This window comes from Tupaia chinensis, unplaced genomic scaffold (genome assembly GCF_000334495.1).
Source record: "Tupaia chinensis unplaced genomic scaffold, TupChi_1.0 Scaffold000048_1, whole genome shotgun sequence".
NCBI classification, from domain to species: Eukaryota; Metazoa; Chordata; class Mammalia; order Scandentia; family Tupaiidae; genus Tupaia; species Tupaia belangeri.
The window spans coordinates 3,216,914-3,234,152 of NW_006159506.1; the positions used below are offsets into that span (position 1 = coordinate 3,216,914).

The 17,239-nt window shown below is 40.9% G+C and overlaps 1 protein-coding gene across 1 annotated transcript in view; it reads right to left on the reverse strand.

Moving 5' to 3' along the window:
* The window catches only part of SYCP2L (synaptonemal complex protein 2 like), a 70,350-nt gene that overhangs the window by 30,608 nt on the left and 22,503 nt on the right, over window positions 1-17,239 (reverse strand). The window contains exons 15-24 of the mRNA XM_027774979.1: window positions 15,897-16,042; window positions 13,354-13,390; window positions 12,422-12,519; window positions 10,565-10,622; window positions 10,377-10,458; window positions 8,995-9,126; window positions 7,544-7,592; window positions 5,908-6,055; window positions 4,766-4,815; window positions 2,938-3,067 (exon numbers count right to left, since the gene is read on the reverse strand). Coding sequence (XP_027630780.1) covers window positions 2,938-3,067; window positions 4,766-4,815; window positions 5,908-6,055; window positions 7,544-7,592; window positions 8,995-9,126; window positions 10,377-10,458; window positions 10,565-10,622; window positions 12,422-12,519; window positions 13,354-13,390; window positions 15,897-16,042 — 930 coding nt within the window. The remainder of the gene's footprint in view (window positions 1-2,937; window positions 3,068-4,765; window positions 4,816-5,907; window positions 6,056-7,543; window positions 7,593-8,994; window positions 9,127-10,376; window positions 10,459-10,564; window positions 10,623-12,421; window positions 12,520-13,353; window positions 13,391-15,896; window positions 16,043-17,239) is intronic.

Below are 17,239 nucleotides of genomic sequence, written 5' to 3' on the forward strand. Positions count from 1 at the left end.
GCTGCCGAGACCAACCCCCCTATGGGGACAACCCCTAAAAAAAAAAAAAAAAAAAGGAAAAAAAAAAAGAATGTGTGAAAATATTGAATTCTTCTCTAAATGTCTGGTAGAATTCAAACATGAAGCTACTAGCTTCTTTGTTGGGGAAGTTTTGATTACTGATTTCGTCTCCTTACTCATTATTGATCTGTTCAGAATTCTTTATTCACCTTCATTCTGTATTTATCCAACTTATGTGTAATTGTTCATAATAATCTTATGCTTTGCTATTCTGTGGTATAAGTTGTAATGTGTCCTTTCATTTATAATTTCATTTCACTTCTTTTTGTCTGGATTAATCTAAAGATTTGATTTTGCTTATCTTTGTGAAAAACCAACTTTGTCTTGTGGGTCTTTCCTATTGTCCTTCTAGTCTCTTATTTATGCTCTATTATTCCTTTTGCTGAATTTGCTTTTTTTCCCTCTAAGTCTGTGAAATATGTCAGACTGTTCACTTCAGATCCAGATCTTTGTTCTTAATGGAGGCATTTATGACTATAAACTTGATTTCACTGAATCCCACAAGTTTTGGTATGTTGTGTTTTCATTTTCAACTGTCTCAAGGCACTTGTTGATTGCCCTTTTGATTCCTTCTTTGACCATTGGTTGTTCCGAAGTGTGTTGCTTAATTTCCATATATTTTTGAATTCTCTAAAATCGCTCCTATTACTAATTTCTAGTTTTATACCATGTGTTCAAGAGATACTTGAAATTGGGGCCAGCAGATGGCATGGTAGTTAAGGGTGCTAGATTCCCACATAGCTGACTACGATTTGAGTCCCGGGACCTGGCAGTTTGCTTTCTCCCTTTCTCACTCTATCCTTCTGGTCAAATTAAATAATTTTTTTAAAAAGCTTTAAAAAAAATACTTGACGTTTTGATCTTCTTATAAGACTTGTTTTGTGGCCCAAAGTATGATCTCTTCTGCAGAATGTTCTATGTGCCCTTGAGAAGAATGTGGCCCTGCTGCTGTTACTCGGAACGTTCTGCGTGTGTCTGTTAGACCCATTTGGCCTATGTGTTTGACTCAAGTCCACTGTTTCCTTATTGGTTTTCCGATTGATCTATCCATTGCTGAGCTGGTACTAAAGTACCCAAACTCTACTGTATTACTATTTCTGTCTTTAGTTTTGTTAATATTTTCTTTATACATTTAGATATTCCAATGTTGGAAGCATATATACTTATAGTCGCTATCACCTCTTGAAAATCTGATCTTTTTACCATCCCATAGTACTTTATCTCTTGTAACAAACTTTGACTGAAAGTTTATTTTGTCTAACACGGGTACAGACACCCTTGCACTCTTTTTCACATTGTTAGTGTATCTTTTGCATTTCTTTGCTTTTAGTCTACGTTCTTCCTTAAGGCTAAAGTAACTCTTGTTGGCAGCATATTGTTGGATTTCTTTGATTTATCTATTCATCCACTTTTTTTTTTCTCTCTTTTTAAGAGATATTTTTGCTATAGGACACCTGTGCTTGCCAGAGAGAGAAAGAGAAAGTGAGAAATCACCTCCCCTTACCCCCCACCCCATATGGCCACACTGCAATTCCTTCTTCCCTATCCCCTCAGGATCTTGGGCATGAATGCACACACGCCCAGCATGAGTTTTAAGCCACCCTGCCCGGGACTTGAACCATGGCTGACTACATGGGAGTCCAGCAACATAACCATTATGTCATCTTTCCCATCCACTCTGTCTTTTGGTTGAAGAATTCCATCCATTTACATTTAAAGTATAATTATAGGTAAGAACTTACTCTTGCCATTTTGTTTTGTTGTTCCCGTCTTCCTTCCTTTCACTCTTTAATGCCATATTATCCCCTCCTCTGCCTTTTCCTACTACTTTTCTGCCAAAGACAGCTATGCTAAGAGGTTTTTACTAAGTGTCATGGTATGCCTCACAACATGCTAAGCTATGTAATGATAAACGCGAACAAAAATTCTCTACTTTTCACTAATATAAAAAATGTAAAGCTATGATAAGAAGAGAGTTTTCTAAAGAATTAATCTTATTATTTTTTAATTTGGAGAGAGAGAGAGAGAGAAAGAAAGCCACCATGGGACCAGCAGTTAGCGTAATGGCTATGTCACTGAACTCCCAGTTTGAGTCCCAGACCTGGTGGCTTAAACTCACGCTGGGTGCGTGTGCGTACATGCCCAAGATCCCAAGAGGAGAATGGAGGAGAAGGGATTGCAGCGTGGCCATCCCCCCTGGGGCGGGGGGGAATTTCTCACTTTCTGTCTCTCTGTCTCTTTCTGGAGAGCGCATGTGCCCTATAGCAAAAACCTCTCAAAAAAAAACAAAAAGCAAAATGCAAGCCACCAGGTTCGCGTTATGAACCGCAGTCAACCACGTGAGAGTTCAGTGCCTTAACCACCCATACCACCTGCAGGCCCCAAGATAGTTTATATGTCAAAGTTTGGCAGACTGTGGCCCTCCTGGACCAAGTCCCCTCTGTCACCTGATTTTGTCAATGAAGTTTATAAACACGGTCATATCCACATATTGGCTTACATCTTGTCTGTGATCTGGTGCTGCCACCGCAGAGTTAAATAGCTACAACAGAAACTAGATGGATGAAAGGCAAACATATTTTTGCTCTTTTATCCCTATTGACAAAGTTTATCAACCCTGTTTTAAATCATTAGCATTTTTCTGTGTCTTTAAATGAGAAAGAGCACCAACCATGCTTATGCAAAGGGCAACCTCAAATGTCCCCGCAAAATTAAAAGACAATATTCTCCTTCCTTCACTAATGGAGACATTAAAATGGCCATCATTTCTTTACACTCTCTTCTACAGATATTAAAAACAAAACGCTTATTCACTTACTTCCAAGTATGTTTCCCCATACATACTCTTTCCTTTGAAATCTACAGAAAAGCATGTACCCGTTTTCTGTGCAGAATCCTCAGGTGTTAAAAAAGCAGAACTACCCTGGAATTTTGTCTCAGAAATTTTTGGAGATGTGGCTTTATTTTGCTTCAAGGTTTCTTTCTGTAGTGGCGTTAGACATATAGCCTAAAATATAGTATCCTTTTTAAGTGTTTATGACCATTCAAAACAAGTTATTAGAAAATTACAAGATATGTCCAACATTGTTAAAAAAAAAAAGCTTAAATATTAGATTTACTGCACTTAAAAATAAATGCTCAGAATTGGAAGAACATTGTATCTTTCTATGGATAATTTTAAATCATGGTTCTCAAGGTGTCATCTAGACCAGAGCAACAACATCCAGAAACTAAGATAGAAATTCACATTCTCAAGGTCTATCTATGATCTATCTACTCAATTAGAAACTATCAACAGGACCCAATGCTCTGTTTTAGCAAGTCATCCAGGTCATTCTGATGATCGCTAATGCCTGAGAAACATTCCTCTTAATCAGGAGATGGCAAACGACAGCCCACCACCTGTTCTTATAAATAAAGCTTTATTGGAACGCATTATGGCTAGAAAGGAAGAGTTGAGTAGTGACCACAGAGGCATATGACTTTTAAAGCCTAAAATATTTGCTATCTGGTCCTTTACAGAAAAATATTTTTTGTCCCTGCTCTAATTATTCTCTTATACTCGAACACGGAGAAGTATAATTTGAATAGTAATATTTCTAAAATAACGATATTTGTACAAAGTCACCAGTGGTGCCCTCCCTGGAAGTCGGCAGTTCCACAGCTTAGATTTATGGACTCTCAAAGCTGTCATGTTTTGGTGGTGCTTATTTAAAACAAATGCTGTTATTTATTAGAAACTGTTCTTTTGGCCCATTTCTGATGGATAATTATTTCAGGATGAACTACTCCATAGTCAAGTATTGGCTTTGGCTCAACTATCTTTGTCCCTATGTAACATGAGTCCTTAAGATTAACCAAGCCAAAAGTGTCCCCGGCTAATGGAACTGACGGAGCTATGGTTGGAGAACTAAGCACATCATATTGGGCCATCAAGCAGGTCATGATGCATTTTTGCATAGAAAAACACGACTTCCCCAACAACCTCATATGTCCACACAAGACGGTAGGGTGCTGCTGACACCTTGAGACTAAGAGAAGCTACTCTTCCATGCTTTACACTATACTCAATCTTTAAACAGCTTACTTGATAGAAGAAAAAAACACCACCACAAATAATAAATAAACCAACCAACCACATGAGGGAGGTAAATCAGCTAATACAAGGCAAAGTTCGCCTTCAAATTAGTCTGCAGAACACTGTGGGCCACGTTCCTAACTACTCAGATATAAAATGAGGATAAACCAAGGGAAGCTAAGAAACTTTGAGGGTTTAATTCAATATTTATAGAAGTCCAAAGGCACTTCAACCACTTGCAATGGAAGATTTAAATTCCTAAATCATGAAAAGCTTTGGAAGTAACACATGGACAAACTAAAAACTAAAGGAAGAATTAAACCAGTTCATGTTAAAATGTAAATTCAAAAGAACATACGTTTGCAGGAAGTCAGATCAGCTCAGACCTTTAGCATTGTTCATACCATCTTTCGGCAACATTTAGGAACAATTTAAAAAATTATAAATCTTTACTCAAGATTCAGACTAAACGTTTAGACGTCCTTGCAGTTTCTATTGGCAAAGACTTTAAATACCAGCAAACCACTGGCTTGTTATTCTCCTGGTCCTTAAAGTTGTTTTGAGAATGATCAATGATTGCCATTTAACCCATGAGGGTACGTGGGAGCCCAGGTAAAATTTACTTACCTGTTCTTTCTCATAGTCACTGCCACTACTGAGAGGTGGAAGTGGCAAGACTAAAACGAAAGAAAAACAAGTATGTAAGAGAAGTGCTTACTCACCAAACATGCAGACATTCATTGCTCCTTTCCCAACTATAAATGCCAATGCTGGAAGCAATTCCTACCTCCTACAGCTTGCTGGAATGCCTATTTAATTTTTTCTCTTTATTTTATACATTCAATCACTAAACATCACTTACCTTGTAAATTTACACAATTTGAATACACTTCACACCAGTCGAGGATACTATACACATGATCATCAACAGATAGTAATCCATTTCTGTGTCCCATAAATGTCTTGCCCATTTTTTTGCTAATTTCTTTCCTCTCACTCTCTCCCATCTCCCACCCTCTTTCCACACTGTCTCCAGTATCTATAACCATTGTCCATGCTTCTATATCCTCTAAGCTTTCCATTTCCACCATAGAGCATAGAGAGGCGGTATATGTTAAGTGGAGACATACAATGTCTCTCTCTCATAGCCTGGCTTGCTTCACTCAGCAGTAAATCTTTCATATTCATCCACTTTCTATCAAATATCAGCGTCGTCTTGTTGTTTTATGGCTTAGTATTCCACAGAGTATATGTGCCATACTTTCTCAATCCATTCATCTGTTCATGGACATTTGGGTTGAAATGCCTACTCTTAATATCCCTTTCTAATTATTCAGCTTTGCTCGTCATCTGGCATGAATACAACTGCTCCAAAACTTGACCCTGAACATCACCCCCTTGTCCTGTCTCATTCTCATGGTTTTGCCTAAGAGTGCTTCCCCTTTTCCTCAGGGGAATAGGGTTTCAAAACCTATTCTTTATTTGAGGGTTAACTCATGTCCCCATCCACCTCTTCCCAGATAATTTCCTGATGCTCATAACGCATGGCAGATCTCTCATCTGAACTCCTAGTCCATCTACTCATAGCTCATTAAAATTGTTGGTTAATCCTTCTTTTTCTTATACAAACATTTTGCCTTCCCAATGAAACTGTAGCAGGAAAGGAGGATTCCAAGATTCTGTATTTCTTTAGTACCCTTCCCTATCCCATACTGAAAAATACTTGCCGACTTGAGAAGTGACTTAAAGAGGGCAAGTGCCAAACTTACTTCTTAGACTACTTCTGACTCTTGTCTTTTTTCTCCCAGAATATGGTTTTAGGGATTTCCTTTTTTGGTTACTGGTCCAAGACAGTTCACTGGTACTAGAACTCGAATCTTGATTACTTTCAGAGAAGAGATGTTTCCTGTAATTAAACTTTTACCAAAAAAGATGACAAATGAGAATTTTATTTTGGGGGTGTTAGTTCCATTTATGGACAAATGTATTACACATTCAGATATAAGAGAAGGAACTCTTTCTGGAAGACTGGGCTCTCTTATAATAAAAAGCCACAGGACCATGGAGTGGTACAGTGGTAATACAACTGGGCCCACATGGGAAAGGTCCTGGGTTTCTGTCCTAGGACCTGTCTGGTTACGTCAAGCACGCCTGTGACCCATGCTAGGTGGATTGTGGCAGGAAGACCCTGTTGGGAGTGTCTTTCTCTCCATCTCTGTATCTTTTTCTCTCTCATGAAAAAATAATAAACTGAAAACAAATAAATAAAAAGGCATAAAAAGAAGAGAACAAAAAGAAAGACTATTCCATTAATCAATTCTCAGTGAAGCTACTGTTATAAAGAATGACACAAAGGACCAGCAGGTGGCGTGGTGGTTAAGACGCTGGACTCCCACATGGCTGACCAGTTTGAGTCCTGGACCTGGCGGCTTGCTTTCTCACTTTCCCTTTCTCTGTCTCTCTCTGGTCAAATTAAAAAATAAATAACAAATGAAGTAAATAATTCATTTAAAAAAATGACACAAAATCCTCTCTAGTCAAATATTCACAAGTGAAGAGATGTTATATAACTTCAAAAGCTGATACACCAGAATATTCTGCAAATACTGCAACTTTAAAATACTAACTGAAATGACCAAAGAAAGTATAAAAATATTTTTTGTAAAGAGATCACTTTCAGCCTTAAGAGAATTAAAAACAAACAGAACAGCCATCTTTGTTAAAAACCTTAAAACATTGTGAAGTCTAAACTAAAAAGTTAGAGACTCAGCCTAGATTTAAGTCCAGACTATAAGAAGTTGGAGAATTAGGGCAAATTTAATCCTCTCTGATGAATTACTGAAGTGTACTTTGATAATTTTTTAAGGAATTTATTTTTTGGGGGGAAGAGGTTTTTGCTATAGGGCACATGTGCTCACAAGACAGGGAGAGACAGACAGAAAGTGAGGAATCACCCCCCCACCCCCACACACACACGGGGGATGGCCATGCCACAATCCCTTCTCCCCCCTTCTCCTCTCGGGATCTTGGGCACACATGCACACGCACCCAGCTTGAATTTAAGCCACCAGGTCTGGGACTCAAACCACAGTCGACCACATGGGAATCCATCAATGTAGTCATTTCGCCAGCTGCTGGTCCCTATTATTTTTTAATTTGCTATAGAGCATGTGTGCTCAACACAGAGGAACAGTCAACCTATGTGTTTGAGGTCTGACCTATTATTGATACAAGTCATCCTTATTTTCTATTTGAAAATAATTCCTTTTAACGTAAGTTTGAGATAGGCTGAATTAAAGAAAAATATAGATCATAAAAAACAGTTACGACAAATTTTGAAGGTGGTGTGCAAGCAACTGAAATTTGGAAAGTGCTGCTTTGAACTAATAAAAGGTATTACATTACCGATGTTCTTGTTTCTGGCTTTCTGTCATCTTCAGAAGCAGAATCTGACCTAAATTAAAATATAGCAAATGAATGAAACTGGAACAACCATCCCCCTCCTGTTCCCTCACATCACAGTCTCCGCTGTTTTTTTTTTTTAATTCATGTACCCTTTGTCCATGAACCCAGTGCCTGTGAAGTATCCCCGTCTGCAAATAAACTTATTTTGCAGTCTACTTCATACATTATCTGGTAGACATTAATTGTTTCTTAAAAAAAACAAACCAATCTTTGTTGAGCCCCTAGTCCATCAGACAAACAGAAGGCGGCAGACGGATTGGCAAGCAATCAGCCAGCCTGGGCAATGCTAGAACACTTCTCAAGCTAAGCTAAACCTCAGAACACCTGGGGTGCTTTTAAAAATAAAAACAGAGGGGCCAGCAGGTGGCATGGTGGTTAAAGACGCTAGACTCCTACATGGCTGAATGCAGTTTGAGTCCTAGACCTGGCAGCTTGCTTTCTCCCTCTCCCCTACAAGGATGACTTGTATCAATAATAGGTCAGACCTCAAACACATAGGTTGACTGTTCCTCTGGTCAAATTAAAACAATAAAGTGAATTAAATAATACTAAAAATATATATATATAAAGGAAGCAAGGAGAGCAGTAAAAAGCTTTGCTTGATTGTTAGTGATGTTGAGCATCTTTTCATAGACCTGTTGGCTATTTGTGTGTCTTCTTTGGAGACAGGTTTATTTAAATCCTTTGTCCATTTTAAAAATCAGGTTATTTGGCTTTTGGCTACTGAACTGTAGGAGTTCCTCATATTTTCAATATTGACCCCTTATATGGTCTACAATGGTTGAAAAATAAAAGACAACTTTTAATGAAGATGCAGACCAATTGAAACCCTATACGCTGTTCGTGGGGAAGTAAATGGGGCAAGTTACTAGTGAAAACAGTATGAAGGCTCCTTGAACAGCGAAAAATAAAACTACCAGTTGGTAGGTGGTGTGGTGCTTGAGGAGCTGGATTCCCAACATGGCCACCCACAGTTCGAGTCCCAGATCTGGTAACTTACTTTCTCACTTTTCCTTTATTTCTTGCTGGTCAAATTTAAAAAATTTTTTTAAATAATAATTTTTTTTAATGGTCAAAATAAAAAAAAAAAAGAAAAATAGAACTTCCATATAATCCATCCCAAAGGATCCCGTATATTTCCAAAGGAAGTGAAAGGAGCTACCTGGGTTTCCATGTTCATTATAGCGCTCTTCACAATAGCCAAGATACGGATGGGGGGATGGGGAAGTACATGTCCATTAAGCAATGAACAGATAGAGAAAATGTGGCATATACACACAATAGGATACTATTCCAGTGTTATAAACGATGTTGCCATATGTGACAATGTGGATGCACCTGGCTCAGTGAGATGAGCCAGCCATATGCACTAACTGCACGATTCAACTTACACTGGGAATCCATAATTGTCAAACTCATACAACCAGTAGAAGAGCAGTTGCCTGGGGTTGGGAGAAGGTAAAATGGGTCTTGTCGTCCAATGAGAATAAAGTTTCAGGTATGCAAGATGAAGTTCTAGAGATCTGTACAACACGATACCTGTAGTTAAGAATACTATGTTGGGGGCAGGACCAGCAGCTGGCATAATGGCTATGTTGCTGGACTCCCATGTAGTCGTCGCAGTTTGAGTCCTGAAGTCGGTGCTTAAACTCACGCCAGGCGTGTGTGCATGTGTGCCCAAGATCCTGGGAGGAGAAGGGATTGAGGCATGCTATCCCCACTTGGGGGTGATTTCTCGCTTTCTGTCTTTCTGATGAGCACACACTCCCTATAGCAAAACTTCCCACCCCCGCAAAAAAAAAAAAAAAAAGAATACTATGTTGGGGGCTGGCAGGTGGCATGGTGGTTAAGGGTGCTGAATTCCCACATGACCAACCACGGTTCAAGTCACGGACCTGGTGGCTCACTTTCTCTCATCAAATTAAAATTTTAAAAAGTTAATTAAAATAGTTCTTTAAAAAAAATAATAAAAGAGGGGCCAGCAGGTGGCATGGCATGGTGGTTAAGGGTACTGGACTCCCACATCGCTGTGCAGTGTGAATTCCAGACCTGGCGGCTTGCTCACTCTCTCGTCCTCACTCTCACTCTCTGTCCCTCTCTGGTCAAATTTAAATAAAGTTAAATAATTCTTTTTTTTAAAAAAAAAAATTTTTCGTAACTGTTTTTTATGATCTATATTTTTCTTTAATTCAGCCGATCTCAAACTTGTACACTTAACGATTTTTGTTAAGAGATTAGGTCTCCTGTTAAGTGTTTTGTTTTTACCACATAAAAACAAAAAAGGCAAAAAAGTGTTCTTATCACAATAAAAACAACAAAAAAAGGCAGTCCCTGTTCATCTTTGTCTCACTGGGTTAGTTTGCCATTATTAGCATTTTAACAAAATGGAATCATACAATATGCATTCTTTTTGGATGGCCTCTTCCACTGGGAATAATTATTTTTATTTTTTTTCACGTGACATATGTCAATATCTCATTATTTCTGAGTAGTATTTCACTGTATGGACATACTAAAAATGTGTTTCTCCATTCATCTACCAATGCACGTTTGCACTGTTTCCAGTTGGGGTTACTGCAGTAGAGATAACACAGCAGAGGCTCAGAGGTCGAGAGAATGCCCCAACGCCGTGTCGGCTGTCCAGGGAAAACATCACACCGGGTCCTCCCCTGTGAGGGGTGGCTGGGTGCAGAAGAGGAGGAAACTGCACCTTTGCCTTCCAGCGCTCACGTTAGCAATGACCTGCACGGCTTGAGGCTCATAAATTGCTTACCTAGATTGGTCATTTAATTCAGAAGCCTGGATTTTAAGAGATGGTTCTTGTAAACCTGAAGAGTACTCATGTTTGGAAGTCTCTAGTGATGAAAATTAGGAACAAAAAAGTATTAAGCAGCTCAAGTAGATATTTACATGTATCACTCAAGTCTTACTTCCGCTAGATTAAAAAAACAAAGATCTGACCTTGTGGCGTGTCATCCAGTTTCAATTTATCAGGTGAATGATCAGCTGTATTTGTTTGCTGCAGAAAAACAATAGGACCTTTGAAGGCAGGTAGGCAGGCAGGCAGGCAGGCAGGCAGGCTCTCTCTCTCTCTCTCTTTCTCTCTCTCTCTCTCTCTCTCTCTCTCATATCCAGAGGGCCTGTGCACGCACCAGAGAGATGAAGAAAGAAAAAGCATCCCCCACCCCACTGGGGCACGGTCATGACTACACACATGGTCATGCCGCAATCCTTTCTCCCCCATTTCTCTATCTCGTTAGAATTTCAGGTAATGTACACACATGTACCTGGCATGTTTTCCTAGCCATCTGGACCAGGATTCGAACTGTGGTCACTCAAGTAGTAACCAGCTTCCTGAGCTACTGCACTAAGGATCTGGCTCTTTGAAAGTCTTCTGAAACCATTTTGTTCCCCTTAAGTGCATGTATTGAATACTAAAAATAACTACGTTTTGTTTTTGTTTTAAGGTTTTTGCTGTAGGGTGCATGCACTTGCTGAAGACCGGGGGGTGGGATGAGTGAGAAATCACCCCCCAGGTGTTTCGAGCTGCATGCCCAGGGCTGGAACCATGGTCAGCCATGTGGGAGTCCAGCCCCTTAACTATCATATCACCTGCTGGCCCCAATTCCTGGCTCTTTATTCATTGGTAAATGAATTGATTGGCTCTAAATGACCGTTGGCTATTCCAAAAAATTCATCCACCTTCAGGAAAGAACGAACCACTCCCAAAGATATCAGTGTACCTCCGGTACTAGGAGAGCACGGGGGGAGGGGGGGGCTTACACACATCTGCTACGATGTCATACTAGGTAAGTGCACATGTCCCAGGGAGACAGCTTAAAAGAGGACAAATTTAGGGCTGGCAGGTGGCGTGGTGGTTAAGGGTGCTGGATTCCCACATGGCCGACCTCGGTTTGAGTCCCAGACCTGGCAACTTGCTCTTTCTGTCCCTCTCTGGTCAAATTAAAATAAAGAAAAACAATAAAGTTGAATAAAGTAATTAAAAAAAAATGACAATTTAGGGGCCAACACATGATGTGGAGGTTAAGGTGCTGGATCCCACATGGCCAGCTATGCTGTTCGAGTCCTAGACCAGGCAGCTTGAGAATCACCCTGGGCATGCGTGTGTGTGTGTGCCCAAAATCCTGAGAGGAGAATGGGGGAGAAGGGACTGCGGTGTGACCACCCCCCGGAGGGTGATTTCTCACTTTCTTCTCTTTTTTTCTGGCAAGTGCATATGTCCTAGAGCAAAAACAAAAAGAATAATTTACCTGGAAGAATCGTCTCTGATGTATTTTTTTTTTGATGTGATACAATTATCACGTATCTAGACATTGTAATCGTGCAAATGTAAGAAAATGAGAGAGACTGCCTATCGCATACTCCACGCAGGGCCTTAAATGCTGTGTGCATCTCTTCATCCCAAGACGGTCATGACTTCGGATTAGCCGTAACCGCCGTGTGCATATCCCAGCCTCAGTCTCGCTGATGTAAATAATCCGCCCCCATTCCCACAGACAGTCAACAAAACTCAGGTCTCGCTCCCACAGTAAGCTTCTTACCCTACAGCTCAGCCTCAAGACCCCAGATGAGAGGATTCGGTGGGGGCCAGCCTGCCATGGTTTCCAAGGGAGGGCCAAGTTGAGTGACAGGAGAGAACACACACACAGCGGGCAACAATAGACTAGAGATGCTTAAAAGCAGACAGGGGGCTGGCCAGGAAAAATGGTCTAGTAACCAGAGGCAGCTCCCCCCCACCCCCCGTCAGCACAGGAGTGGACACGGCTCAGAATCTCATCTCCAGCTCCCTGTACTCACAGGAGGCTCAGAATGGTCGCTGAAGGGGAGGGTTAGGAGGCAAAGGTCATCTCTAGCACCCGTGAACTCGGCCGGGTCGGTGGATTCTTCCTCTTGCTCTAGAGACACATTAAGAAGAGATCATTTAGGAACCAGCAAGTTGCGTGTTGGTTAAGGCACTGGATTCCCACATTGCCGATGGTGTTTCGAGTCCTGGACATGGCAGCTTGAAATTCATGCCAGGCACAGGTGCATGCATGCCCAAAATCCCAGCAGGAGAATGGAGGAATAGGTTCTGTGGTGTGGCCCTCCTCCCTGGAGGGTGATTTCTCATATTCCCTCTCATCATCTCTCTCTCTCTCTCTCCAATGAGCGCACATGTCCTATGGCAGAAACCTCAGAAGAAAGAATTCATTTAAAATAATAATACCACGAACGAGACACTAACACATTCTTCACTGCTCTTCATAGGACGCAAACCTGTTTACATCACAATCTGTTGGGAATTAAGTCTTCCCCCAAACTGCAAATCAGAAATCTACGGGAGCTTGGGAAAACAGCCTTGAGATACACTCGAGAGAAACAGGATCTAGTTTCACAAGGCTGGCTTTGTGAGCTGAAAGGATCCTTCTGATCCCGTCTCCTGCCTCCTGCTACCTCCATCATTTGTCGTCCTCTGTCATTTCCAGGTGACCCACAGACACACTTTACTGAATGGGAAAAAGGGTCGAGAAGGTATCAGCAGCTCCTCTGTCTTTGGACATACAATAAAACACTCAATACTTTCATATGATGACAGTTTTTCAGTGGCTTCTTCTGAAGAGGGCTTCACTGTTGCTCTTATAGGGGATTCGGTGAGGATTTATTTATTTCCCAGCGTATCTCTCCCTCTCCCTCCCTCTCTCTCTCTCTCTGCTAGTAAGAATCTCAGTTATCTTTTTTCTCAAACTTACTGAAAAGTTCTGAGGGAATTGTCATCTGATTGGACATCTGAAACACAAGCAAAAAGCCACATGACTTTTAAATGCAGTAGCTTTTAAAATAATTTTTTAAGACAAACTTAATGCTTAGAACACAACATACTGATAAATTAGAATGGCTCTATTTGTTTTCTCTTGAAAGATCATTTTACTGTTTGTAGGTGTTCTATGTCCCTCGTTTCTCCAAGACCAACTTTAACTGGTCATGACCCTATTCTCCACCACCCTATCTTGGTGACTTCAATTGTTTTAATTTTATTTAGTATTATTATTTTTAATTTGACCAGAGACAGAGAGGGAAAACAAAAAAGCAAGTCACCAGGTCAAGGACTCGAACCATAGCCAGCCATGTGGGAGTCCAATACCTCAACAACCAAGCCACTTGCCAGCCCTGAATTCTGTATCTTGTCCTTTCTCTGGCCCAAGGTTAATCCCCTTGAAATTTCTAATTGCTTTTTCTCCCAGGGGTTGAGCCTCTCTCGAGATAAGCCTGCAGTGAGTTACCACCTGTAGGATTCTCCACACCAATCCTTCCTCACAAGGACCTCATCTTCCAGGAGCTGCATCTTCCTCACATGTAAATCCCCATTCTCTTTCCATGATATTTTACAAAGGAACTTCCAAAAGTTCACAGAAAAAAATTTGTATTATGAAAGAAACTATGTATGAGCTTCAGAAAGCTTTCTGTACCAAAATAAATTCGTACTTCAATTCCATTCTTCTATGATTTTTTTTTGAGGTCCCCTCATATTCACTTTGAGAAATACAGAAACATAATTTTGATGGTTTTCTTTTTTAAATAATCTTTTTCCAAAGCTAATTTTTAAAATTATTTCTTCCATGAGTAGGAGAAGGAGAGAGAGAGAGAGGCAGAAACATAGCACCCCCAACAGTCTTGAAACCGCAGTCAGCCCTGCAAAACAGGCATGCATGTGCCAGTGCACTTAGACAGGTCGCTGGATGTGAACCCAGAACCCTCCCGTGAGAGTCAGCCTGCAAAGTGTCACGTTTTACCACTGTGAAATGGCCCAGCCCCTTTGATGTTTTTCATAAGTAAAGGCAAATCTACAGTCAGGCTAATTCATCATATAACATTATGCGGGATGTGTTTCTTATTTTTTTGGGGGGGGGGAGAGGTTTTCGCTATAGGGCACATGCGCTCACCAGACAGAGAGAGACATAGAGACAGAAAGCGAGAAATCACCCCCCAGGGAGGATGGCCACGCCGCAATCCCTTCTCCTCCATTCTCCTCTCGGGATCTTGGGCACGCACGCACACGCGCCCGGCGTGAATTTTAAGCCACCGGGTCTGGGACACAAACCGCGGTCGACTATGTGGGAGTCCAGCGACATAGCCATTACACTAACTGCTGGTCCTGGGATGTATTTCTTATTAAGTAATTGATTCTTCTTTATTTCTCATCCTCGCCTGTGAAATAGTGTTTTCAAAGGGTCGATCTTTGGGAACTATTTTTTTTAAAAACAAATTAATTTTATTTTTTCACTCATTTATCTTTAACTTGACAGAGAGGAAGTGAGAAAGCAAGTCACCAGGTCTGAGACTCAAACCGTGGTCAGCCATGTGGGAGTGTTCAGCACCTTAACCACCATGCCACTTGCTGAGATGTTTTTGTAGACCTTCATATACAACTCAAACTGAAAGGAAGCCAGCCCTCAAGTCTCTGAATTCAACTTCCCGTCAGCTCTTACCACGGTATTTTGTCTTATCACAAATGTCTTTCCCTTGCTTACCATCTGCAACAGAGAAACAATTCTTGTTCTTACATGGAAGTAGAAAATATTAGAGTCAGAGAGATGAAGAACACAGCAATCAAGAGGTATAGAGCAATTCTACGAGAGAAGAATGGTAGAAACAATGCTGGGAAAACTCCCTAACTGCCCCTCTTCCTGATAACTTCCTCCTAGGATCCAGAAGGAGCTGGTCCAGAAAGAGACCAGAACAAAAGGACCGGGGTGGGTCTCCTCAGGACACCAGGGAGATAATGAGAAGGCAACGTTATCCTAGAAAAGCTTTCAACTCTTCACAAGAGATGAAAAAAAGCATTTTGAGGTACAAAGAGGATTTGTGTCCTAAATAGCTAATGACACAGGAAAAGGAAGAACTGAGGTGTCAGGTGGTAATACGATGATGATGCAACTGGGCCCCATGGGAAAGTCCTGGGTTCATGCCCTGAGGTCTTTCTGAGCACACTGGGGCACAAATGCAGGTTTCTGTAATTTGGGCTACCTAAGATTGGGGTATGCAGCATGTCAGTCCTATTGGGGTGTCTCCTCCCTCTCCCTGTCTCACATAGAAGAAATAAACAAAATCCTGCTCTGTTATTTAAAGTGAGGAGGCAGGACTGGAATTACAACCGAGAACTCTCAACTCTTTATAGTCTAGAGATCAAGTCTTTCACTTGATCAGATGTTCCTATCAAAACTCAAAAAGGAAATTTGAGAGACAGGAAATATACTAAAACATTTTTAAGTCATTGAAAAAACAAGTCTGTCACCTGTTTGTCTTTTCCTAAAACTTGAATGGAAGCCTGGGATATGTTGAATTGCAAATCAAAATGGATTTCGACCTTCCTCACTTCTTTGTTGCTGATAACAACAGGCTTCTTCAGGTACATGATGAATAGCTTCATCTTCTCAGTTTCTAACAAAAAATCCAGTATCAATGCATATCAACATACTGCAAGGCTTTATTTTAAACTTTTAAAATTTTAAATAAGTGTACGGGGTTACTTGTTTACCATCCAGATTTCTCTGATAAAAAGTTGAAAAAAAAAAAATTAGGGCTAACTCCATGACAACAATAATTTGCTACATAGGAGAAGCAGGAGACCACATGGGGACCACAGTTCGAATCCCTGACCTAGTCGACCTGAAACATGCCACTTTACGGCATTGCAACTTCACCACCGGATCACGCTGCTTTCCCTGCTGGTCCTGCAGAGCTAGCACCTCCAGACCTGTGCATCTTGCACCACTGAACACAGTACTTTCACAGTCTCCAAATCTAGCCCCGGCACTCAGGAGGCAGACTGATGTAATCCCAGTCCTAGGTCCTAGCAGCACAGACCTGCAGCAGCTGCACCCTGACTCCACTTCTGGTACATAGTTCCTACCCAGCCTTGCAAGAAAGTATACCCATTCCACTCCAGTACCAAGATCAACCTCTGCCCAACAACCTGCAGAACCACCTGCTATGGCCGTGGAGAGAATCAGGCAGTTTCCTGAATGGTGGGCAGTTTCCTCTACCTCCAGGGATTGAAATGGCTAACTGAACAACTAGCCACCCCACAAAGGAATACACTAAGAAACAAAATGCAGAAAATCAGAGTAATGTCAGAAATGAATTTTAGAATATTGACAAAACTCAATGAGATCCAAGAGAACAGAAATAATTTCAGAGGAGAAAAATATGGGATAAGTTATTCATATACAATTATTGCTATAACTGTACAGTTATAGCAATAACTATAAAGTGGAAAGGACAGCATCTCTGAATTTTAAAATATAATCTTTAAAATAGCCCAAACTAAAAAGAAAAAAAAGAAAAATTACCTTCAATCATGCCATGGAGTCTTCCTGCTATCTCAAGACACAGTTAAAATCTGCCCTATGGAGCCTGGCAGTGGCAGAAATAACACACACCCACAGTCTGAATTCCCCGAGTATGCTGGGCGCACAGGTGCCTAGGATCCGGCCACCTGAGGCTGGGAGGTAGACGGAGGCTCTGAGGCTCTGTCAGGGATGCTGTATGTGTGTCTCCCTCACCCACAGAACAAACACAATATTTTTAAAATTTGACCTAGAATTAATTAAGCATCTACTTTAAATATAAACAAGC